The sequence below is a fragment of the Argopecten irradians genome, chromosome 10, assembly GCF_041381155.1.
Source record: "Argopecten irradians isolate NY chromosome 10, Ai_NY, whole genome shotgun sequence".
Classification (NCBI taxonomy): Eukaryota; Metazoa; Mollusca; class Bivalvia; order Pectinida; family Pectinidae; genus Argopecten; species Argopecten irradians.
In genome coordinates, this window is record NC_091143.1 from 25299038 (window position 1) to 25325904 (window position 26867).

General features: G+C 34.6%; 2 protein-coding genes across 2 annotated transcripts; one reads left to right on the forward strand and one right to left on the reverse strand.

Moving 5' to 3' along the window:
- Nucleotides 1-227: 227 nt before the first annotated feature.
- On the reverse strand, nt 228-12198 carry LOC138333480 (kelch domain-containing protein 1-like). The gene is made up of 8 exons (XM_069281884.1): nt 11945-12198; nt 9148-9300; nt 8088-8224; nt 6673-6775; nt 6111-6263; nt 5525-5680; nt 3984-4158; nt 228-2197 (listed from the first exon to the last, which is right to left on the reverse strand). The coding sequence occupies exons 1-7, from the start codon at nt 12192-12194 to the stop codon at nt 4004-4006; spliced, it is 1107 nt and encodes a 368-aa protein (XP_069137985.1). The 5' UTR covers nt 12195-12198; the 3' UTR covers nt 228-2197; nt 3984-4003.
- A 206-nt stretch (nt 12199-12404) lies between these two features.
- On the forward strand, nt 12405-21053 carry LOC138333481 (uncharacterized). Its single transcript, XM_069281885.1, has 3 exons — nt 12405-12445; nt 14455-14528; nt 16556-21053. Exon 3 carries the CDS (start codon nt 16576-16578, stop codon nt 17911-17913), a length of 1338 nt encoding a protein of 445 aa, XP_069137986.1. The 5' UTR covers nt 12405-12445; nt 14455-14528; nt 16556-16575; the 3' UTR covers nt 17914-21053.
- Nucleotides 21054-26867: the final 5814 nt, after the last annotated feature.

A 26867-nucleotide genomic window follows, 5' to 3' on the forward strand; every position in this document is an offset into this window, starting at 1 on the left:
AATTCATCTCTGGGCACATACACCGACTTGTCCCATTGATCATTCATGAATTTTTTAAGACACCAAACTGATGTAGTAAAAGGATGACCTTCCAAATTATGATGTCACAATGACATCAATCACCTGACTAACAGTAAGTCATACTTTACCCCCATTGTTTTGGTATCTCTAAACCCCTGTATTCATTACATGTACTACGAATGTATACACAACAACAAATCTGAATATGCAGTGTTCAAAAGTTTAATCATTATTCTGAGACAAAACAGAACGATTATCATTATCAGTATTGTTATTAGTACGACTATACTAACAATGTGTATAAAATAATGATTGTAACATCTAACTTTATCCTGAAGAGGTGGATTATCAGGGATTTATAAATTTATTTCCATGATGACCAGCTCCAATGGGTACCATCTCAAAATATCATTTGGGAAAATTATGGTAGACCACAGAATATTCATATACAATGTACATCGTCTCATTATAGCTGGAATTTTGCATACCACAGAGAAATCTCCCTTGCAGGTAGGTATCAATTGTGACGTAATTACTAAGTGAGCAAAAATTACGTTCTTTTCTCTGAAAAATATTATGTTGCACTCATAAATGCATGAAGTAACAATCAGTAACTATCGCAAGGGCAGATAATCCTGTAATATGCAAATACAGAATAGTGAACTTTACAGTGGATTCTCGCTGAAGCATACTACCAAAAATTTTGACCTGGGATCTCATCCTATCACACAAAAATGAATGATAAATCCATCTGTTGTTAATGTACATTGTTTACAATGAAAACCCACATCAAAATTTAATTAATTAATTGTAAAAGCAAAACCCAAATTTTAATAATTTAATATTGGGTTTTAATGATAAAAGAGTATCAAAAATACAATGACATTAAAAAATTTACAGAAACTTTAATAGTAAATATCTGGACTACAAAAGTATTTCCAGTACACAAGTTATGAGAATAAGAATATTGAAAAATATCTTTATATTAGAAAATCAAAATTGTCTACTTTACTTGCTCTACATGTACAAGATGTCACAATTTTTATGTACACGTAAACTGAACATATCAATAATAACATAAGCAGTCAAACATGCTTTAGACTTCAAAATCCTGAGAACAGTAATCTGATTTTGACTTCTTACAGTACAAAGATGTCTATTTCTCTCCGATATAATAGATACACAAAGTACATTATGTATGTACACCTCTTAAAAAATTATTGTGTATGCAAATTCATTTTGTAACACATATGTAATAACAAATATTATTCAGCACAGGGACCTGGCACGAAAATTTTTAACCAACAGTATACATATATATATTATAGTATCAAGGGTATGAACTCGGCGGTCGAAAAAAATGGACCTTTTTTTTTTAAACCGTGATTATTTCAATAAATGGGCTCTACACATCATTGACGTATATCTGACCTTAAAGAGAAATAATTTATCTTTCCATTGAGTGCTTGATGAACAAAATTGGCCAAGTATTGACGAAGTTATGGCTTTATGAATCGGGAAATTTACGAAAAATATGCTAGGTAGACATTTCCCTGTCTGGTTGAAATGTTGTCTCGCCTCTAATGGGTACCTCAATAACCAAGCCAAAATCATAAAATCTATGCTGTTGGTGGTAAGCAGTACCCATAACTGTGTTCATCAACAATCTCCTTTGGAGGTGTCATGACCGGCACTTTGTAGAAACTCAATTTAAACATCGTGTAGCTCACTTACTTTAACCATCACCGCCATGTTCATTTTTCTCTCAGAATGCCTCTCGATTTTACATATCGTGACTGCATTATGTAAATTATTTAGAGTTGTGCTTGTCGGTAAAATCGAGAGAAGCGTTCTGAAGAACAAATGTGTCATTCAATTTTAGATTGATAATCTTGATTGTTATGTTCTATAGTTTAACATACTGGTAGTCATCTTCAAGCTAACCAGAATACTTTCTCCAGTACCAAATACCCCAGTTGTAGTCTCAACCACTTAAGCATGAAATGAATCCTTTGTTATATAGAGATGATATTGCAGTGTCAAAAACTACTCATTTCCCTACAACAACTCGATATCAGTTAGAATCTAGACTAAAACCAAATAAATTTTCAGCAGCATCAGCTAGCTTCTGCATGGCCATTGAGATTGCCTTTCCTTCCACCTTTGAGGATGTCGTCTGAAGATGAATGAGAATAATCTTTAATAATCAATATCTAAAACTCTATAATGTATTTCAATGCAATAGTATAACTTCTGGCATTTTTACCAACTGAAATGAGACTCTCAGATATTACTTTACTTTATTTGTTTTTAATCTTTACATCAACAAGAGATCTGTGAAATAGTGGTAACAAAATCAATGAAGTAAATCCAAGATTGGGGCCTGTCAGCCATGTTGTTGACTGATTAGTCCTAAAATGCATTTAAATATAATTAACTACTGTCCTAAGGGACCTACGTATGAATAAAATAACAATAGAGGAAGCCATGGCTGGCCTTTATAATATATTTACCTGTCTGTAGTATGCATGTATCATTGTGTGTTACATTTACAATACCTGTTTTGTCATTTGGTAAAGTGTATCCTTGGGTTTAATTTACCTGTCTCCAGTATAAGTGTATCATTGTGTGCTATATTTACCTGTCTTCAGTATAAGTGTATCGTTGTGTTATATTTACCTGTCTTCAGTATAAGTGTATCATTGTGTGCTATATTTACCTGTCTTCAGTATAAGTGTATCATTGTGTATAATATTTACCTGTCTTCAGTATAAGTGTATCATTGTGTATAATATTTACCTGTCTTCAGTATAAGTGTATCATTGTGTATAATATTTACCTGTCTTCAGTATAAGTGTATCTTTGCATTATATTTACCTGTCTTCAGTATAAGTGTATCGTTTGTGTTATATTTACCTGTCTTCAGTATAAGTGTATCATTGTACATGTGTTATATTTACCTGTCTTCAGTATAAGTGTATCATTGTGTGTAATATTTACCTGTCTTCAGTATAAGTGTATCATTGTGTTATATTTACCTGTCTTCAGTATAAGTGTATCATTGTGTGCTGTATTTACCTGTCTTCAGTATAAGTGTATCGTTGTGTAATATATTTACCTGTCTTCAGTATAAGTGTATCTTTGCGTGTAATATTTACCTGTCTTCAGTATAAGTGTATCATTGTGTGCTATATTTACCTGTCTTCAGTATAAGTGTATCGTTGTGTTATATTTACCTGTCTTCAGTATAAGTGTATCATTCTGTTATATTTACCTGTCTTCAGTATAAGTGTATCATTGTGTTATATTTACCTGTCTTCAGTATAAGTGTATCATTGTGTGTTATATTTACCTGTCTTCAGTATAGTGTATCGTTGTGTGTATATATTTACCTGTCTTCAGTATAAGTGTATCATTGTGTTATTTTACCTCTTCGTATTTTATTTGTGTTATATTTACCTGTCTTCAGTATAAGTGTATCGTTGTGTTATATTTACCTGTCTTCAGTATAATGTTTTTGTTATATTTACCTGTCTTCAGTATAAGTGTATCATTGTGTGTAATATTTACCTGTCTTCAGTATAAGTGTATCGTTGTGTTATATTTACCTGTCTTCAGTATAAGTGTATCATTGTGTGCTATATTTACCTGTCTTCAGTATAAGTGTATCGTTGTGTTATATTTACCTGTCTTCAGTATAAGTGTATCATTGTGTGCTATATTTACCTGTCTTCAGTATAAGTGTATCATTGTGTTATATTTACCTGTCTTCAGTATAAGTGTATCATTGTGTGCTGTATTTACCTGTCTTCAGTATAAGTGTATCGTTGTGTTATATTTACCTGTCTTCAGTATAAGTGTATCGTTGTGTTATATTTACCTGTCTTCAGTATAAGTGTATCATTGTATGTAATATATACATGTCTTCAGTATCAGTATATCGTTGTATGTAATATATTTACCTGTCTTCAGTATAAGTGTGTCATTTGTGTGTATTCTGACACTGCATGATCTCAGTACTAAAGTTACTGGTCCCTCCAAACATGATCAGTTTGTCCCCCAACACACCCACAGCTTGCTGACCGCGGCCACTTGGTACCTTGCCTTTTACTGTAGCCCGGTACCACTCCTTGGCATCTGCAAAATAGAAAACAAGATTAAATGAAAGAGATCTACATATCTATACATTATAGGTAGGACTAAAACGATTAGTCGAATAATCGGAGGCAATTAGATTAATGAAATTATTCGCTAATAATCGATTAAAGAATTTATTAATCGTTAATTGTAACGTGCGTAGCAAGTGCATTGTAAGCTGAATAAGCGCGTTGATGGATCATGGATTTCTGAGGAAGTCATTCTGACTGTAGTTTTATCTCTTTATGTACACATTTTGAACTCAACAAAGCATATTTGGTGTGAGAAATACTTGTTAAATTACGTCTGTGTGGAAGTTAAAATCATTAATCAATGAGAAAGTGTATGTCATGAGAAAGCTTGCAACATGCTGTTCGCCAATTTTCACTAGGCAGCGATCGGCTCCATGTTGTTACATCAGGGAGGCCTAATCGCCGCTGGGACACTCGGGAGCGGAAGTCTTGAACATTTCAATTTTACTATTGCATGTGTTTATCATATAAAAAGAATTTTTTTGGTCATATTCTAATTGAAGGTAAGAGTTGTTGCTTTATGTTATTTTTTTGATCACTGAAATAAAAAAGTTCATTGACGAAAATTTGGTCATGTCGCACCGTGGCGATCCAATTTGGTTGATTAGTCGTACGTGTGAAGGTCACGTCAAAACAGTGGGTTAGCAGGCTGAATTTAAACAATGTTACAGAAGATGATACACTAACAGGAACGAAATTCGGAACTTACTTAGGATAAAATACGTTTGTTTTGTCAATAAATCTATCCTTATTTATTGGTAGGCTTATTTAATATAAGGCATGTGCTCAGTCATGTTGTAAAGTAGGTGTTATTATATTAGTTGATACCAATATAAGCTCATGTCTATTGTTCAATAGACTTTCATGATGAAATCGGTCAATGACTTTAAAACCATACTTGGAACTAGCTTTTTTAACTGAAATATTGTAAACTTTACCCTTCCAAATGTACATATATCAATCTTCTTTTAAGTCAGTCTGTCGATGCTGACGATTAGGTAGCCATTTTATGGGAGCCTAGGGCGTGCAAGGGGTTATTTATTGTCATTTATTTAGTTTTTTTCTTCTGTGCTTTCATATTACCCTGCGAATATACTGTTCTATTGTCTAATTTAGGGAGGAAACATTACAGAAACCTGATTAATAATTCATTCAATGTCAAGTTGTCTCAACATGTTCCCACTAGCCACGCAAAGCTTACTTGCTAGATATTGACTACAGATTAATAATTTTTTCCCAGGTATTCAAATTTTCCTCATTCTCCAAAAGACCTTTTTTAATCCCGGTTCGAAACATTAAATCATACCAGATTTCTCTGCACAATACACACTCACCAAGGTCAAATATGTTAACATCATTAAAGTGCTGGTTTTCTTTCCCTCTCCCTCCCAGTACCACCACTCGGTTACCAACAGCTGACACTGTATGGAATGACCTTGGACTGGGTGAAACTCCTTTGCACTTCATGTTCATATCCCATTTCCTTGTTTCTGGAACAAAGTTGTGAAAATTCATTTTGAATTCATAAATAATGATTATCATCAGCCTATCAGGACTATTCTAAAATGAAATACTGATCTAAATCTTAGATGGAACTTGTACAATAATAGAGAAAAAGTTTTGTACTTGGTAATTTGTTCTTAAATTATGTTATTCATTCAGAATAATAAATATTAATCAATATGAGGCAATACACAGTACATTTTGCTGGGTTAAACTTGCCTGTGGTACAGCCTGAATTAGGCTAGATTACATTAGAAAGCATACTGATTGTATGTAAAAGTTACACATAAAATTGCAGCTGTCCCCCTTATCATTAAAAGATAATGAAAACCCTTCATCCTTTTACTTTGTGCTCAAAGTCTCAAACCATGTTTAATATGCAGTAATTGCTTTTATTATAAAAACAAAACATCATACCTGTATCAAAGATGTGGATGTCGTTTTGTCGATCCTCTGTGTCGCGTCCTCCCATGATCACCAGATTTTTACCAACAGCACAAAGACCATGGGCAGCTCGTGGGGTCGGCACTCCTAGATTCATCTGTAGAGGCTGTGACCACTGGCTGATCACTAACAAAACAAAAGTCAACCTAAGGAGGACCATTTTATTTTAGAGTGCAATCTCTTTGTTGTTCTTACAGCGGATCCTTGATAATTCAAACACTTACGCCCCCAGCCCTAACACACTTGTATATTAATTTTGACTGTTGGTGTCCAGATTATTGCGGATCCACTGTAATTGTATAATTTTGGCTATACATGACAATAAAATCTTCAAAAGGAGGACTCAAAGGTTCACAAAATAAAGAGTTTTCAGACAATATTTAATGTTAACAATACCTAATTGGCTATATTCCCGAGACACTACGGCATACATTGTAAATACTATCCACTATCATACAGACAAGTTGAATGATTTAAATAGCAAGTAATCAACACAATGGATAGATGTACATAATTTAGTAGAAGCAATTAATACCAGTATCAAAGACAAAAAGATCATTAAACCAGCCAAATTCTGCAGCTTCCTGGTCCCCAGGGAGTTCATCCTCATCGTCTTCATCTTCATATTCTTCATCACCCTTGAGAAACAGCATCAAGAATAATGATGTCAATATTTAATGTCCTTTCAACATGACATACATTATAAGCATAAAACATTCCTTGTGTTAAAGATGCTCCACTGCCGACAGAGCATAAATGATGTTCATCATTTGAACAATGATTGGTGATTGTTGTTTAATCGTGTGTATATATATATATATGCCTAATTAACACAAAAAAATAAAATGAAATAATTTATTTTGCCTTTGGTGCATGCACATTCAGTACTTCATTCCATATAGGATATAGTGCCACGGAATTTTTTCAGGATGCAATTAATTATTTTTCATATTTTTAACTTGAAGTAAAATTAGAAGCTCAAACTTTTCAATGGTGGTAATGGTGTAAAGTAAGTAACTTTTGTAACAGAAGAAAAATGTTAAATTGTCTGTTCCTGTTTTTGATAGTGAAAAAATACCATTTGTCAGCGGTGGAGCATCTTTAAACTTTTTATTTTAGTGTTACAATACTGTATCATACCATGCTTATGTACATTAAGGGGTTATCTGCCCTTGCTGATAGGTATTAATTGTTTAATCAATTATATTTTGAATTGAAAAAGTGAATTTCACTCTCAAAATAATATTACTAACTAATAATTATATTTGTATATGATAGCAGTCATCCTTTGATTAAAATTATATATAATTAAGACATCTGACAAAGGAAAGTGTTGATGTTCATTTATTTACCATTAATATCTTAATGCAAGGGAGATAACTATCATATACAATAAATAAACGCAACAAAATTTGCTGAAGCCAATATTCTTACATTTGTCTCATAGCCAAACTACAATAGTCTCCAACAACAAAATAAATCGAAAATTCAAAAACGTTTCCGATGATCAGTATCTTGTCAGAGTAAGCTTGATCAAATGACATAAATCTAACCTTGAAAGCTGGAGTTGTAATGATTGTCTTGTACTGACTTAGATTATTTAAGCTTTCTATTGAACAAGCTAATACTCATCAGAAATGTAATTGTTGCAAAAAGATAAAAATTGTAATTTTTAAAGTCAAGCAATCGATCTTGATGGTGAAATGAATGTTAACTTTAAGTAGTACATGGAAACATACATAAATTAATTATAAAGTGCTTTATGCACAGGATGCTTTTGGCTAGAAATATGATTGTACTAATTGGATTTTCTGCATAAAGTTGATAAAATATTTTAATAAAGCAATTGTTATGAATTTACAAATTACTTCATTTTTTACAACATTTCCCCACCCTCCCCAACACATTGATGTTGTAGAAACACATATCTAATTGTTCTATAGCTCTTACATCATCTTCCATGGCTAGAGTAGCTTTTGGCCCAAATCCTCCAAAGAAATAGATCTTTGTATCTATAGCAACCGATTGTAGCTTGTCTCTTGGGCATGGCCCATCTGCAGCTTGTATGCTGGACCAGGTCAGGGTTTCTGCAGAAAAGTAAACATAGATATATTTTTCATGCATAAATGATCTTTCTCCTGTCCAATGACTTTAATCAAAAGGATGGACAAGTAAAAGGAGACAGCTAAATATCAAAGGCAAATACAAAACTAAATTTGTCATATATGGTCATATCTCTCATATGAATTTTTTTTTTATGTACTTACAATTGGGCAATTTGTTTGGTCCCAAATTAAAATCATCAGATAACTAGCAAAAACTTGGAAAATATACAGAATTTGTATCCTAGGCTCTGTCCTGAGTCAATTAAATTTGTTAAATTTTATAGCATTCATTCGATGGAAAACAAAGACAAAAAAACTTCATTTTCCCCAATCAAAGAGCCAAAACTTTAATCTTTGCAAGAAGGGGTAATCTCCAATAATTAAAACATTTAAATTAATCATGAGAAACAGTTTACTTATATATTTATGAATTATTTTTTCAGTTATTGCTTGGATATAACAGGAAATTATAATTTTCCTCAATTAATCAAGAGGCAAAAACTTTGCCAACAGTATTACTGCAGTACTAGTGATGATCAAACTTTTCAATATATTGTTAGTCTACTGGTAAATGAATTTTGCCTATTGTATTTGACCCAATAAGCGCCCAATGCATTTAAAAAATGAAAAAAAAAAAAAACAAAAAAAACTTGTGCTTTGATAAGATGAAATTATTGCAAACCTATACAGTTTTGGTCTTTCTTTATGCCCGGGCGACTAAAATTGAAGCTTCAAAAGAGGGAGAGCGCTTTAGGGACATGGGCACTTATTGGGTCGAATATGGTATGTACAATATATTGTATACATGTAGAGAACTCAACAGACGGTGTAGAGTGCACACGCCCCCAGTCTCTGTAAAAGCTGGGGATAAAAAGTTCAGTGTTTTTACATATTTAATTCATCACCTGTGTCAAACACATGAAGATCTCCTAACCAGCCACAGTCCTGATTCAGGCCACCAAACAGATACAGTTTCTTCCCAACACAGGACAGGGTAGCGGCTGATCTTGGTGGCGGAGCGTCATTTTTATATGCAACTTTTTGCCAAGCCATGGTTTCTGAAAAAGACACAGAGTCATGCAGGTAATTTATGATATTAATAATCAAATATTCATATTTCCTGTCATACCATGAAGTAAAACTCACAGAGTGATTATGGCAATTAAAAACAGCTATCATGCATAGTCAACATACACAAAATTGGTACATGTTGGTGCTCCTCATTATCCAATTATTATAATTACAGTATGGACAAAATCCTTGGTCTCTTTGTATTGGTGTTTTTTTTATAATAACAACTACTCGCAATTTCCAGCTTGTGTGCACTTGATTTTTTTCAACTTCGTTAAACAGATAATTTCCTTTTCATAAAGTTGAAAAATCAAAGCAATTAATAGTAAAAGTTCTACATTAGTCATTACATTTCCGCTTATTAACACATACATTATTATGTTTTTTCATAAATTTAGCTTCCATTCAGGCTGACGTCACACTGGTCAGAACAAAAGATTAGGCCACGCCCACTGGTGGTTTAAATTGGTTTCGGTTTAGTAGAGCCATATAGTGAGAAAAATACAGGTAAGTTGATAACTATTGACACAGAAATGTCAACGAGAATTGGAAGATGTCATTGGAAAGGGAATTATCCCATCTCCATTTTGGTGTATGGCATATGATCGATTGAAAAATAAGGAAGAAATCATTAATTAAAAATTTACACTGTACAGTAATACAAAGCCAAACCACCAAAGTTAGACCACCAGTGGGTGGAGCTTAACTGGCCATTGTGACATCACTAATTACTGTATGAATGGGCTTATACCAAGCTAGCAGAGTTACGTTGGTCCGACGTCATTTTCAGTCGGCTAGGTCGCAGTCGCATTTCTTACGTTTCTTCGACGTTGGACAAACGTCGATGTTCTTCTCTTGAAGATAAAGTAAATGCAGGACATTTAGCCAATGTTGGTTCAACCACTTAAAATTGTTAACGTCAGTTTCAAATGATGAAACACTTATAACGTTGCCGAGACGATGGAGCAATGTTTAAAAAAATATGATCGTTAAACACATTTTTTACGGGCTATATTAACTTTTATGAAAATCTCTAATGTTTTAGAGACCTATTAAATCTGTAACCCCTATAATTAAACATCTCCAACACATACATATATACTAGTATATATACTTCACAGATACCCCTGTGTATAAAACATACACAATACAACATACGACAACATGCCGCTAGGCCTAACTCCCAAAGTGTTATCGGATCCTCATGGGAGGGGGTCAGTTTAGCGCCATAGTACAGCGAGCGCGGTTATCCGTTATCAATTGTTTTATAGTGGGTGAGGCCACAGCAACATTTAAATTTCCTGCCGACAGAACAAGACTGCAGGTGACACAGTGCTCATCTGTGACGATCGTGAGTACTTTTGCATGTTGATTTTAGAAGTTTTAACTTCTATATCCTTATAATAATTACACCTAATTGTACAGATATGTTTTAGGAATGTAATATGATAAATATATTTGGTGGTGTTTATAGAAAGATGTTTTATAACCACCTAGTTTACCTGGGTGGGTTTATCAACGTACATGTAACAAAGTCTATGTATTATACATACCGTAGTACACTCAGTTTAAAATCACATTTTTTTTATATCGACACATAGGTTTATTTATATACAGAATTCCAAAATGGAGATGTCATTTATATTTTCATGTTATTATGTGTTGCTCTACATTTATGTTTTCCAGTTATATTTACCATATTTGGTTATGTGTTAATTATTTAATTATCATGTGACTCTCAAAATGGCGGTTGCATACATCTGTTGTACATACTTGCATACATCTGTTGTACATACAGAAATGACACTTTCCTAAGTTATAATTATTATTATTGTACTTTTAAATAATATCTTTCCATTTACAGTGGCAGAAGCGGATGACAGATGCATTTCTGTGGGACGAGACAGTGACTCTTGAGTACAGCAGTGAATGAAGTTGTGGTGATATATTAAAAGCAGTAAAACTTTTTTTTGCTGTGTTTGTTATTATTTTCAATGGCAAATTAGGTCTATATATATCTGATTAACGTTGGAAAGCCGTCGAAAGCAGTTACAACATGACTTTGGAACAATGTCTGGCAACGTTATTAAAACGTCGGGGTCAGACGTCTGGACAACGTAGATCCGTTGGACAAAAATACGTCGGTGCAATGTCATCAGCTGACGTTGGGCCCACCTAGTGTCATGCATTGGGCCAACGTCTGTCCGACGTGCTGCTGCTAGCTGGGTATAGACTTAATAGGATTTTAGTTTTAAAGTGAACAAATCTTGTCTTGTCATCAATAGCAAGTCATGATCAATAACTTCAGACTATTTATCAGCAGTGTAATTTTAGTGGGAAGTTAGAAGGAAGATAACTTTAATTTAAATTTATGCTTAAACTAGTCTATTCTTATGAAATAAGAATAGACTAGTTTAAGCATAAATTGCAATAAATAAGAATAGACTAATTAGTTTAAGCGTAAATTTAAATTAAAATTATCTCCCTTCCAACTTCCCACTAAAATTAGACCGCTGATAAATGATTTGGTAATCCATTTTCCCAGAGATTGTTTTCACCCCTTCATTAACAAATTGTTTTATGGGTCACAGATTGGGAATGCGTCTTAAGTTATGAATTGTTCTTGATCACCTGCATCGAAATTTAAAAGCTCGTTTGTTTCTGTCATCTCGCCATCATTCGTCTGTAACACACCACCAAAAACATAAAGTTTGGAGCCACACACACAACAACATTGGCCTTCCCTTGGTGTGAAAGGATTGTCTGCTGCTACGCTCCATTCTACCGATATATCGTTCTCGATAACTTCCATATTGACCTGTGATTGCGGATGCTGGACAATATCTTCCTTCGCGTTACAGTTTCCCGCGGTTTTCTTCATAAACCACTTTCCGGAAGTAAAACATTTTGACGTTTCCCAAAATAGTATTTTTATTTCTTTCATTGATTTCATACTTTGCAATATCAAATTTAATAAATATTAATAAATTTGCATGACGAAATATTGTTTTCACTCGAATTATCGATGCGACATATGCCTACGAAAATCGACGATATTCCATTTAGGCCTACGGAATCTGACCTCACTTCCGCTAAAAATTCACAAAGACCCGACAACTTTGATCAAGACAGGTAGTTATAAAACATATATTTTCGCTATATAGTCGTGATATTTTCGAATGACATTGAATGCAATGTGCAATTTACACTTTAGCCGAAAGTTAAATACTAGGAACAGGTGCGTACACATATATTTATACTGATTATAACGTTTCTACACCGGTTCTCAGCTGACTGCAGCGGGGGTTCAAAGGGGAAAATAACTTGTTGTTTATTTCTGAAAAAAGCTACATCATGTTTAGAATATCCAACTTTCACCATAAATCTTTTTTTTTTGTAGTGGGGTACAATATATGGACATATTTTGTAAGCTTTATATTTGCTTAGGTCATGATCATATTAGTGTTTTAGGCTTACATGTAAATGGTATGATGAATATCCCTTGATCACCTCTGGTTTGTTTTATTTCTAGGCTACAGCTGGTTTCATGTGTAATCTTTTTAATATCAATGAGATTATATATAAATAAACAATACATTCCTCATTTACAATCAATATATATATATTTCAAATTAATACTGTAGCAGGATTGGATTGGGTCGATCATCATTGACCAGGTAGCTCATGATCAGTTGGTTCTAGCACTCGGCTAGTGACAATTTCGGAGGGTCCCAGGTTCGAATCCCAGTCCGGCCGCTACATTTTCTCCTCTCCTGTTCCAGAATTGGCACCCAACTAAATAACCCACAGTGGTAGTGTTTGGAAGCTAGGTCTCATATGTTTTCGAGGGCGAAGACTTCGAGAAAGGAGGGAGGAGTGTAGCGGGATTGGACGGGGTGGATGATCGGTGACCAGGTAGCTCAGTCGATAGAGTACTCGCCTAGTGTTAGGAGGGTCCGGGGTTCGAATTCCGGTCTAGCTGCTTCATTTTGGACTTGTACCCACTGCAGGTTTTGGTTAATGTTAAATGTTACCACAAGGTACATTTTCCCCCTCTTCTTATAACCAGGTCGGGGAATACCACACCAACTTGTGTACTATATAGGCAAACTAGAGTATCATACCCCAAATGGATTATGGATTTGTTGCTAAAAATAGGTGAAATTGCTTAAAAATATTTTTTTCAAAATATTTTCACAATTAAATCGCATTTATACTATATGAAACATAACAAATGTAAAAATTAGATTTATTTCCATGTCCAAAAGTATTAAAAATAGATGCAATATGCTTTGAGAAAAGTGTAGCAAAATTCGAAATTTCAGCAATATGGGCGATTTTTAGTGCCATACTCCAAATGGGCTGTAATACTCTTTGTATATAGTTAATAATTTACAATATACAAGTTGGTGGTTATCCCCGACCTGGTTTTAAGAAGAGTGGGAAAATGTATAGCAGCCATACACACCTTGAGCTTCTGTATCTGGTCACCAATAATTGACCCAGTCCAATCCCGCAACAAAAGTAAATAACACTTCAATGCAATCAAAATATAAACCTCTATGAACATCATATTATACACATCACCCTATTTAGCAACTATACATTGTACATCAGTCACTGTCACTCAACATTATAGAGATCTAGAGTTGGAAGTTCCTTGTGGTAACGTTTAACATCAACCAAAACCTGCTATGGGTACAATCCAAGCCAGTCATCAAATACACTACAATAAAATAAGATCATCGACAACTTAGGTTTCTTGCTAGATACTACATATATACATGATCAGAGGAAGAACAAAAGGAGCAGTAGCTAGTAATTAGAACATGGTATAGACAGCCAAGAACCACCAAGGATGTCTACATGTTTTCATTCTTCCCTCAGTCAGTCAACATTTGTAATAAACTAGTTAGTACTAGAGACTGTTACAGAATCAAAATCACTATACGAGTTCAGGGCCAAATTAGATATTATGGCCCGAGACACTTTCACAGCCACAAGTATACATAGTTTTAAATAAAATGCTCTAATTTAAATCTCAACGATATCCTTCAAAAATAAAACATTCTAAAAGTTTAAACCATTAATTTTGTTATCTGCAATTCCATCACTTAACAAATGTTTCATTTTGTTTGTAGACAGAGGGGTCTGTGGCACAGCAGATGAAGACGCTGATGTGCTGTGGTACCCTTGGATGTGGGTCAAATAAAAGGTACGCCATTTCTTGGTAGCAGTAAGTACATGTCTGTAATGCTAATTACAGTCTTACCCACTTATATTGAACTTGGATATTTTGGAATCCCGCATGATATGAACAAGTTTACAATCCCCTTCCACAATCCCATATAATCTATCTATGTATTTTTTCCCGGTTAAGTTGTTGAATCGGCTACTATGAAATCCCGTGTTGTATTAAGTATTTTTTGTCCCCGTCACCGCTTTTTCAACTAATTCTGCCTGGATATTATGTAAACATTTGACTGATATGCATCGGTGGGCTAAGCCAGACACAGTATACATTGTAAACAAAGGCGAGAATGGGCCGTGCCCTGTATGAATGGAAACTTAATTGACTGTGAAGTTGAGTGTTCACAGGTGAGTTTTGATGTTGTGATCGAGTAAATTTCGTAACAAAAATATAAACCAGTCTATCAGCCTTGGAACAAGGACTTAAACTAAAACATAAATAGCGAAGGAATTGGACATTAAACCCAGTACATTAGGTGAGATTTTGAACAAAAAGATAGAATAATCGAGACATGTGAAAGTTGAACGTTTACTCTGAAACGGAAACAGAAGCTGTGACAGGGTCGAGGTCGAGTCTGATGACCCAGATTACGCGATTCCATTAGCGGAACTTAAGAAAATATGGGTAAGGAATGCAGTTATTTTGGTAGAGAATTACAACCACAACATTATCAGATCATGACATTGTAAAATCCATATACTAACGTCGACATTGACTAGGATGACGACGATAATAAAACACATGACTAATGCTGAGGCACAAAAGTGCTTCATCGCAAAACAAACAACTTGAAGGTACATTCAGCAAAAACAAAACATCAGTGATAATATTTTCGTTAGTCTTACTTGCAATAGTTTTATTAAGCGATTTCTTTCAAAAACGACAATAAGGCTTACCAGAGAACAGGCTGCAGTATCGAGGGTACGATATATTGTAAACGTTAAATGTTTTATGAAATCAATTTTATAAACAAAAATATGTTAATTAAAACAATTGATTACAAAATGCGTTTCTAAAAATAAAATTTTATTTTGGTTTTCTTGTTGTCGTTGTTGATGGTCGGATCTACGTCTAACAAGCAAAGTAACTCGAGATGTCCTACAAAAATGCCAACCCGGTTATATTGAAACCTGCTTATTATGAACAAATTCATAGGGTCCCCTGGATTTCATTATATCCGGGTCAGACTGTATATATGGGCTGGATAATCTATAGTTGTAAAAAATGCTGACTTGGTCACTGACCAGCGTTTTGTGCATTTGCACATTACAGAGGTACCTGCCCTTACATCACATGTTTGCATGTGTATAAAAAGCATAAAGATTTTACTTTTCAGAGAAAACAACACGGATTTCACTCACAAAACAATGATGTCACAATGAATACCTACCAGTAAGGGAGGTAACTTTGTAAATATGCAAAGATGGAATATAAGAATGAATACAGATTCTAAACTCCTACAAAGGAATCCACTTGATTTCATGTTCCATTTTTCAGGTAAAAATGTGATATGAACCATTAAATAGCTCCCACTGTATTATAAAATTGACTAAGTCTCCCTAAATTTCTGTGTTTCAGTTAGCATGTCAGAGGAAAATTTTATTTGAACACCAGAGCATTTTCTCACTGCTTTGGGAGTAATGGGGCCTGTGGCTTCAAGCTTTGAATTTGGGAAAACATGCAAAAAAAAAGATTTGAGAAAAATGATAAAATATGAAATAAAGCATAACAAATAAGATTTTTTTTTATTTCCAGTGTAGTTTATGTACTTTTCTGAAACCAATTCAAAAATATTTAAAGCTTTAATCAACTAAGTTCATGCAATAATTTTGGATAGTTTTCAAGAATCTTTGACTTTGGGAAATTTAAGGCTTGAATTAGGAAAAATTTAGAGGCTTTGCAATGGGGAATAGGTTGAAAATTGGTTGTAATAGTTATTGAATCCTCACTCTTCACGATAATACATTCACAAACATCTATATTTTTTGTAGGGCAGTTTTTATTACCATCCATGGAAACCAAACAGCGAGGGGCTACTGGGAAGAAAAAGGTCCTTCTGAAACCAAAATCTCTGAAGTACTTACGACGGAAGTCCCAACAGAATTACCACCAAGATGATGGTAGCCAGTGTTACTATGGAACGGACGAGGAGGACTATGTCTACAGATCGGTCCACCGATACTCAGCAACCAACTTTCCCTTGTTCTCCAACATGTCTGATGACGAGGTTATCAAAAAAACTAAATCAAAACAGTTCAGTAATGGACAACTACAGATACAAGTCAAAAATGAAGAAGATCAAACACAGGATGAGTTTCCATTCCAAACTCTTCCCTATGAATTGAAGATGAAAGTGTTTACTTATTTAAGTCATGTCGACAAAGGCGTGTCCATGCGAGTGTGTCGCGAGTGGAAGGATCTGATGACCAAACCTGTCCTGTGGAGTACTGTGATGTTATGCGACTTTCCAATGACCTGCATGCCCTCAAAACATCACCTGCAGCCCTCAAACTGCTATCTCTGTTACAATGAGAGAGTACATATGTTTGCTAGATACCTACAAATCCTTAAACCATCAATAAAATATCTGGATTTTAAATTTGACATAGGTGAGCCGGATGACAACTATCTAGAGATACTACAGAACTTCCTCAGCCAAGGAAACCTTCAGTCTTTGGTGCATTTCAATTTCAACTGGAAAGAAACACCCACTAGGCCATTTTGGTCGGACTGGACGAATTGCAATGACATTGTGTTCAGACAGAGATACAGAGGAAGGCTATTTGTGTATTTCTTTGACGAATTCACCAAGGTCGCAACAAAAATCACAACTCTTTTATTGCCGTTCGATTGGTCAGACCGCAGTGTACTGTGTCTCGCGCGTCTCCAGAATCTGCACACATTGGTGATAGAGAAGTACTTTGTGTTTCAAGAGATGAAGCAGGAGCTCCTAGATAAGTTGATGGAAGGCTTGCCAAACTTGAAGCGACTTATGTTTGAAGTCTGGTCACCAAGTGGACCTGGCCTTATACCCTTCACTATCAGTTCTAAGTCTTTAGAGTTTCTGGACATCAGCCAAAGTAGGGGTTTCTATCTGAAGGCCTTAGACATCCCCAACATGACACGGTTTAGAGTTGCTAGGCGACCCTGGAACGGTCCTCTTGTCTGTGCTGACAGGATTTCTCTCCCTTGTCTGTATAACACTTTGTTAGTTGGAGCACCGAATCTACGCAAGCTCAATGATCACTACTTGGAAGAAGATTGGAAGAAGAATGTGTACTCAACATTAGAAGAGGTACTGAAAGTGGTGTGTTCCTGTCGCAGACACAAAACAGGATGGGCTATGTAGTTTACAGATATCAGTGTGTCATATCCTGGAAGAGGAACATCCTGATGTCATGATCTAAAATGAGCTCTTCACCATCACATTATCAAGGTATAGATTCCCAAAGTCATCCATGTAGTGGACATCATATCATGTATATGTATCTCTATTACAAAGCCATGATAACCAGACGCCACATGTCAATCACATGGTTACCATATACAAGTAACATGTCAATCACATGGCTACCAGATCTAGATACATGTTACATATCAATCACATGGTTACTATGCCACATGTCAATCACATGGTTACCAGATGAACATGTGTCATATGTCAGTCACATAGTTACTAGATGCCTATGGAGATTTATATCACATGTCTGTCACATGGTCACATGGTCACATATGGTGTATTTCATATTTGGAATACAACCATTGATATTCTTTGATTACCATAGATACATTGTTTGATATAAATTGTTACAATGTTCATACATTTTATATTTCTATAAAAGAAAGTTTCATGCCTATTGTTCAGGTTGTCACCTTGAAACGATTGAAGGTAAAACAATATATTGTAAAGGGAAAATGTGCCTTATGACCCTTATAATAATTACAAGCACTTATATGAGAATTTTGTACTAGGATTACTAGTTTAAACATGTAACAAGTTGTTTGTTTCTCTTAATGTTTGAAAAATAACATTTTCAAAATGATTTGATTTTGATCAAAGTATCATATTAAGATTAAAATGAGACTTGAATCATGTATATTTGTTGTAAAAAACTTTATAACACATAGATAGTTATGAAGTTTTATTACTTTACATCAATCATCAAGATGCATAGATTATGGCACATTGATAGTATTTTCACTTTGGATGATATCCTATTAATAAGATTAAAGAAATCTTTATACTTGGAATACACATTTGCAATCTAATTGCCATTTAGTTCTGTAATATTAGGGCTGTCACGTGCAGGGGCACTAAATTTTGTCCACGGGTACCCGAATTTTAGTACCTGACCGGTACCCGGGTACTCGACACAGATCTACTGCTTTTGTAACAAATTGGGTTATGTTATGTTTGCTGTTTGGGAAGATCGGTTGATTGACGGAGATTCGATGAAATCATATATGAGTTCAGTAAAGATAGCTTTAGTCGTTTATTGTTTACTTCATTTCGATTGGACATTCATAATTGCTAATGAGCTGCCATAAAGTGTCAGTCTAACCAGCGTGTCTGTAGCATATACCAGTCCGAGAAGAAATGTTTTTGCACATGTGCAACAGGAAATATCGGATATGACTATAGTGTGACCTATTTAAGTACACATGTCCGTCAAGTAGATTGTTCTCGCATCAAAAGACGGTCATTATATAGAAATAAAAATTGGAACAATGTTGCATGTGAACATGTTGTGAAAAGATAAGGTGTCATCCTTGGTGAGTGAAAACAAAACAAATGAGTTGGATTTTGTAATATTTTTAATTAAGATAAGTTCTAGACTTGTTTACGTACATCCAGACGAATTGTCCTATTTTGACAGGTACCTGGGTACACATTTATTGACCTGGTTACATCTCCAACCGGGCACTCGGGTACTCGTAACAGCCCTATGTAATATTATTGAATTCTTCAGTTATTTTGTTTTTTTGGTCATCTGACCCGAAGGGTCAGGATGACCTATTGTCATCATACACCATCCGTCGTCGTCCGTCGTGCGCTGTCCGAAAGGCCCAGAGCACTGATATTTGGCCTGTAGCATGCTGGGATGAAGGGCTACCAAGTTTGTTAAAATAAATGACCTTGACCTTCATTCAAGGTCACAAGGGTCATAAAGGCTAAAATCTTTAAACGACTTTTTCTCAAGAACTGTAAGGCCCAAGATACTCATATTGGGCCTGTAACATGCTAGGATGAAGGGCTACCAATGTTGTTCAAATAATTTACCTTGACCTTCATTCAAGGTCACAGGGGTGAAATAGGCTAAAATCTTGAAATAACTTCTTGTAAATAATTAAGAGGACTAGAGACCTGATATCTGGCCTGTGATATGCTGGGATGAAGGCCTAGGGCTACCATATTTGTTAAAAAATTACCTTGATCTGTATTCAAGATCACAGGGGTCAAAATTGCTAAAATCTTTAAATGACTTATGAATAACTAAGAGGCCTAGAGACCTGATATTGGGTCTATGACATGCTTGGATGAAGGGCTACCAATGCAAGTGACCTTGATCTTCATTTAAGGTCACAGGAGTCAATTATGCTAAAATCTTTAAACGACTATGTTGTATTGTGCCAATAGTAAGATGACCTTTAAGGCCCATGGGCCTCTTAATTAATTATATGCTAATTGTGTTACCATAGTTTGAATTTAAATTGTTATTTTATAATCAACCTCAATTTAGTTAAGATCACGGAAGAGAATTTTTAAGAAAAATCACTTTATACGACAAACAACAGTGGTCCAATTACATCACATTTTCTTGTTAGGCCAATTTGATTTTTGATCTCCAAATGCATAATAGTTTTGTTGTAATCACCTCAAGGCTAAGCTGTCCCTTGGGGATTCTATAGTTATGTTCATTATTTTTCTTAATCTACAGTATCTTAGTTCATAGTAAGGGAGGCATATGTTTTTGATTTACTTTTATGATTATGTATAGGTGATTGTGTTAACCAATTTATTAAGTAATCGAGAGTTAAGATTTTAGAAATAGTCTAAATATAACGTTATAAATCCTCAACTCAGCACTTTTTGAGACCTGTCTCACATGAGTCACTTCAACTGTTTCTGAGACCTGTCTTACCTCAGCTGTTTATGAGACCTGTCTCATCTTGGATATTTCTGAGACCTGTCTCACCTCAGCCGTTTCTGAGACCTGTCTCATTTGAGTCACTTCAACTGTTTCTGAGATCTGTCTCACCTCAGCTGATTATAAGGCCTGTCTCATCTCCGCTGTTTCTGAGACATGTCTCACCTCAGCTATTTATGAGACCTGTCTCATCTCTGCTATTTCTGAGACCTGTACATGTCTCACCTAAGCCATTTCTGAGACCTGTCTCATTTGAGTCACTTCAACTGTTTCTGAGATCGGTCTCACCTCAGCTGATTATAAGACCTGTCTCACATCGGCCTTTTCTGAGACCTCTCTCACCTGGCACTGTCGGCTGTTTCTGAGACCTGTCTGGACTTCTCTCGCTGTTTCTGAGACCCTCTCCGACTCACTGGGCTGTTTATGAGACCTGTCTGGCCTTGGCTGTTCTGAGACCTCTCTCACCTGGGCTGTTTATGAGACCTGTCTGGCCTTGGCTGTTTCTGAGACCTCTCTGGCTGTTTATGAGACCTGTCTGGCCTTGGCTGTTTCTGAGACCTCTCTCACCTGGACTGTTTATGAGACCTGTCTGGCCTTGGCTGTTTCTGAGACCTCTCTCACCTGGGCTGTTTATGAGACCTGTCTGGCCTTGGCTGTTTCTGAGACCTCTCTCACCTGGGCTGTTTATGAGACCTGTCTGGCCTCGGCTGTTTCTGAGACCTCTCTCACCTGGGCTGTTTATGAGACCTGTCTGGCCTCGGCTGTTTCTGAGACCTCTCTCACCTGGGCTGTTTATGAGACCTGTCTGGCCTCGGCTGTTTCTGAGACCTCTCTCACCTGGGCTGTTTATGAGACCTCCGTTTCTGAGACCTATCTCACCTCGGCTGTTTCTGAGACCTCTCTCACCTGGGCTGTTTATGAGACCTGTCTGGCCTCGGCTGTTTCTGAGACCTCTCTCACCTGGGCTGTTTATGAGACCTGTCTGGCCTCGGCTGTTTCTGAGACCTCTCTCACCTGGGCTGTTTATGAGACCTGTCTGGCCTCGGCTGTTTCTGAGACCTCTCTCACCTGGGCTGTTTATGAGACCTGTCTGGCCTCGGCTGTTTCTGAGACCTCTCTCACCTGGGCTGTTTATGAGACCTGTCTGGCCTTGGCTGTTTCTGAGACCTCTCTCACCTGGGCTGTTTACAAGACCTGTCTGGCCTTGGCTGTTTCTGAGACCTCTCTCATCTTAGCTTATTAATGAAATATACATATGTTCACCCATCTGTTTCAGTGTGTACTCTTCATTACATTATAATTAGCTGATCATTATAAACTGAGAGCAGACAGATCTGTCCTGCTTTTAACAGTTGTTTATTAGATTGAAAAAACCTAGCAGCTTTAAAGCTGCAATATCTACATTATTATAGATGTTTTATCTTTTTAATATAAGTGATTAGCTTATTTTTGAGAGATCTGAAAAGCATATTGTGATAGTAGTGACTTCAGAGTTTTGTGAAGAAGAGGTTGCTTTTACTACTCATAGTTTGGTTAAACTTAAATGAAAAAAATCAATTGCTTTTTGCTATCAAAATGCATAAAAGAATGTATGCTCATGACCAGGCAGTTCAAAAATTTGTTGACATTGACCAAAAGAATGCCCTTTGTTAAAGTTATGAAAGTGATAAATAGGTCATAAAGATGTGATGACATACAAGATTATTGCTATACAGAAGTGTATCAAGGACCAGCTATTGATTTTTCTTGAATATATTCCCCGATGGTAGTGTTGACTGATATATTGGGAATTTCTGGAACATTAATTTGCATTTGCATTGAAGATATGTTTAATCAGTTAGGGACCACAATATACCATATACTTTAAATTAAACTTAGACTTTGATTAGCACAAATTTTTTTATCGATTAGCACATGGTCGAGATAATAAGGATCAATATTTTAAAAACTATCATATTATCTTTCTTGGTGATATGTCTAACAAGACCTCATAGTACAATTTAAAATTGCTAAGAGATTTTTTTATGATGTTGTAAAGTATTTATGTTTGAAATGTTGACAAAATCTGGAAAAAAAATATCATGATGATACCTGGTCAATTCATTTATATTATTTTTCATTTCTTGAAATCAATTGCAAAACACAAGATAATAAGAAAAAAACAATTCCTAATATATTTATTTTATGACATTATTTTGTGCTTTCCAAGATTGATAAAATTGCTTTCTTTTGTTGTTTTTTTTTGTATAATGTGATGGCTGATTATACTGAAACAAATGAGACAGTACCCATCCATCCATTGTCAAAATTAGTGTTAGTTTTCTCAAAATTCCTATGGATCAAGTACCTACCATTAAATTTATTCCTCACTGCAGTTCTTTTAGTTTTTACCAAATACTGAAATGTACGCCAGTACAGTGCAAGTTTAATTAACGTGATGACTGCTGTTTGTAAGTGGAATTAAATTTTCTGATGGCAAGCAACATCAACTTTTACCCAATGGACCTTTTTCAAATATGTGCCATAATTGCAGTTACATGTTTACGTATGTAGAAACAATCATCTGTGTTATAAACATTTTCATTAAGAGGTAGTTGACCATTGAATTTATATTGTTTTATTGCATATTTTATCCTTACTATTATTTTTTCTTAAGAATGACCTGATATACTAAGATCAAAATTAAATCTATGTGTATATTGGAATATTCTTTTAATGGAAGTAGAAAATGTATATAGATAATATTGACAAACATATCTCAAATTCAAAAACCTACTAATCCAATATTTTTTCAGCACTGGTATTTAATTTCTACCAAACTGTCCTCATTGTGAAAAAAAAATCATTATATAAATGCACAAGTTTTTGAAGATTATTATAAAATTCATTTTTAATACAATTACTATTGAAGAGTAACATACATGTATGTGTATTACATTAAGTGTGAAGAAAGGCATCATATTTTCTTGTATATATTCAATAGATCGTAAGACATGGAGTACCTGTTTATATGTGAATTATATCAAACCTTTTTATGCGAAATCAATGCAAATTGTTACGGGTTATTTTATAAAAATAGCTGATATCATCGTTACAGTCATCCACCCCATGTTTGTTAAAGGTTTTCATTCATAGTGCTTTTCAGAGGCAATTCATAACATCATAAGTATTATTTGAATGTGGTATATTTGGTAATACATGTGTGTTTAAACTCCATGAGACCTAACTGTAAACAGATAAGATTATAGATAAACAGATAAGATTATAGAAATAGGTTGAAACAGACCTTCAAGATGTTAACTTGAGAAAAAAATTTTGTCATTATTTCTCATAGATTTATTATTTAATTACTTGACATTTGATCAAACAAACTTATTTACCATAAGATCCTGGTATCTTTATTTTTTTTATAGAAAGATACATATTAATTTCTTGTGGTATGGTGCAGTTGTTTTTGTATTTATTAACACATTGTGGGCTGTTAATGTTAAGAATTGTTTGTCTGAGAGCCAGATGTCTTAGATCTGAAAATGAGATTAAAATTTCAAATTTTCATAAACTGATACAGTATCTAGTGCTTAAAGATATTCGATTCAATCTTGGAGGGAAATTCTGTAGTTCGATTCACTTCAAGTTTAATTAGTGGCCAACCATTAAATTTCATATACAAATGTATACATGTATATGATAATTTTATTAATTTCATTGAAATATCAATAAACATTAAGAAGTTTCAAAATGAGAAATTTCTATAAAAAAAAAGAATATTAATTATGACTATATTATTCTGAATATGGTTTTAAACCAAATCATCATTATTTATATCAAACTGTAAATGTGGTTGGAAAACTAAAATATTTAACTTGTCGGACAAAATATCTTTATAAAAGAATATCCTGCATGTAGTTAATAAGAGTTTCAGTATAGTCTTTAGCAGTGATCAATATTTTATTGTCAAAATGGTGCAAATTTTACATCAGCATGTAGTGCTATTGTAGAGAAATTTCATCTATTTGAAATTACAATTTTTAGAAGAATATTTTACTGTATTTGACCTTTTCCTAAAATCATATATATATACCACCTAAACAAAAATCAAGCCGAAACAGTTAAATGATTATTTCATTCATCATTAGATATATCAATCAGGTTGCCATGGAGATGTTATAACCATATCTACATGTATATGGTTTGAATGTCGTTATCATTACTAATCTCTGATATTGACTAGCAGGTTTAATTTGATTTATTTACTGTTATTAGTTAGATGTTTCACCCTGCAGAAGTCTTCATGTAAAGTCCATGTTTTTTGTTTCAAATTCCTTTTCACGCACATTTTGTATGCTTTGCGAAATTTGAACCATAGAGTTGCCATTTGCATAATACATAGTAGGATAAGTATTATGTTGTGAAATGAGGTAAAATTTTGAATAATTTGCTTTACAGAATAATTTGTTATTATTCTGTTTAATTAGTCATTAAAGTGTAATTAAAACTCTAGTAATTGATATGATCTTTCTTTGTGGTCGAACTAGTAAATATTACTCTGCTGATGGTATATGTGATATGATCTGCTGTCACATGATCTTTGTATTCTAGGCCATGTAATTATATCTAAATAGTCACATGATTCTTGTGGTCTAGGTCATGTGATACTAGCAGTCACATATGATCTTGGTGTTTTAGATGGAGATATTTACCGTCACATGATCATGCATGGTATCTTTGCATAATAGATTTACATTGAAGTAAGTCATGTGATATCTGTTGTCACGTGATCTTGGTGGTCTGCGCATTTAGTTTTACACTGCAGTAAGTCATGTGATACATGTACATTTGCATATGCAGTCACATGATGGTTAATTGTAGTCATGACAGTTAGTTTTATACTGCAGTAATTATAAGTCATGTGATATTGGCTGTCACTTAATCTTGTTGGTTTAGACAGAATGTTTTATAATACAGCAAGTCATGTGATGAATCTCCTGTCACATGATCTTTGTGGTCTTGCTGGGGCATTTAGTTTTACACTGCAGTAAGTCATGTGATGTATCTCTTGTCACATGATCTTTGTGGTGTAACTGCAGCTGGGGCAGTTAGTTTTACACTGCAGTAAGTCATGTGATGAATCTCTTAATTGTCACATGATTTTTGTGGTGTAGCTGGGGCAGTTAGTTTTACACTACAGTAAGTCATGTGATGTATCTCTTGTCACATGATCTTTGTGGTGTACTGCAGCTGGGGCAGTTAGTTTTACACTGCAGTAAGTCATGTGATAAATCTCGTGTCAAATGATTTTTGGGTCTCTAGCTTAATGCAGATGGTTTACACTCCTAGAGAAAGTCATGTGATCTCCAGTCAGTTCTTGCTTTTGCAATCACAAGTGATATATATGTATATAATGCAAGTGATATATATGTATATAATGCAATGTTTTATTTGATCTCAGAGTTTTATATTCATGGAAATATGTATGAATGTGTTAGGTCTCATGTTAAAGGTTTGTTAACTTTGTTTGTAATTTAATCTCATGGGTAATTAGTGACTATCCATTCTCGCACTTCAGAATGATGTCTGAAATCAAAATTTCAATGCTTTCCTTAGATCAAGTTGCTGTATTTTGAGTTATATTTTTATCCCCCGCTTTCTCCGAAACAAGGGGTATTCATTTGGACTTGTCCGTCTGTCTGTCCCTCTGTCTGTAGCACTTCGTTTCCATGCAATAACTGTAACAAATCTAAACCGATTTACTTTATACTTGATCATGACAATTAAGGTTAAATGCCTTAAGGGCTAGGCCAAGTTCGATCGCAACTTTCAACGGACCTTATTTAGCAGAGTTATGGCCCTTTGCTTAAATAAAAAAGTTAGTTTCTGCCTCTTCTGTACAATAACTGTGATAAATATTAACCGATTTTCTTCAAACTTGTTAACCAGGTTGAATGCCTTAAGTGCCTGGCCAGGTTCTATAAGCTCTTTCATTGGATGTTATTTATCAGAGTTATGGTCCTTTAATTTACACAAATGTCATTTTTCTGCAGTTTCTGTGTAATAACTAACAAATGTTAAAACTAATATTTTTGAAACTTGGTAACAAAGTTAAATGCCTTAAGGGCTTAGCCAAGTTCAATCGCCACTTTTGACAGATCTTAAT

Bases quoted from the DNA above. Each gene is read 5' to 3' on its own strand.
- LOC138333480 (XM_069281884.1), bottom strand. From the start codon at position 12,194: ATGAAGAAAACCGCGGGAAACTGTAACGCGAAGGAAGATATTGTCCAG. The intron at 9,301-11,944 runs GTGATCAAGAAC...TGTCTTTTTCAG, and splicing joins GCTTTTAAATTTCGATGCAG to AAACCATGGCTTGGCAAAAA. The intron at 4,159-5,524 runs GTGAGTGTGTAT...TCTATTTTGCAG, and splicing joins TGTTAACATATTTGACCTTG to ATGCCAAGGAGTGGTACCGG.
- LOC138333481 (XM_069281885.1), top strand. From the start codon at position 16,576: ATGGAAACCAAACAGCGAGGGGCTACTGGGAAGAAAAAGGTCCTTCTG.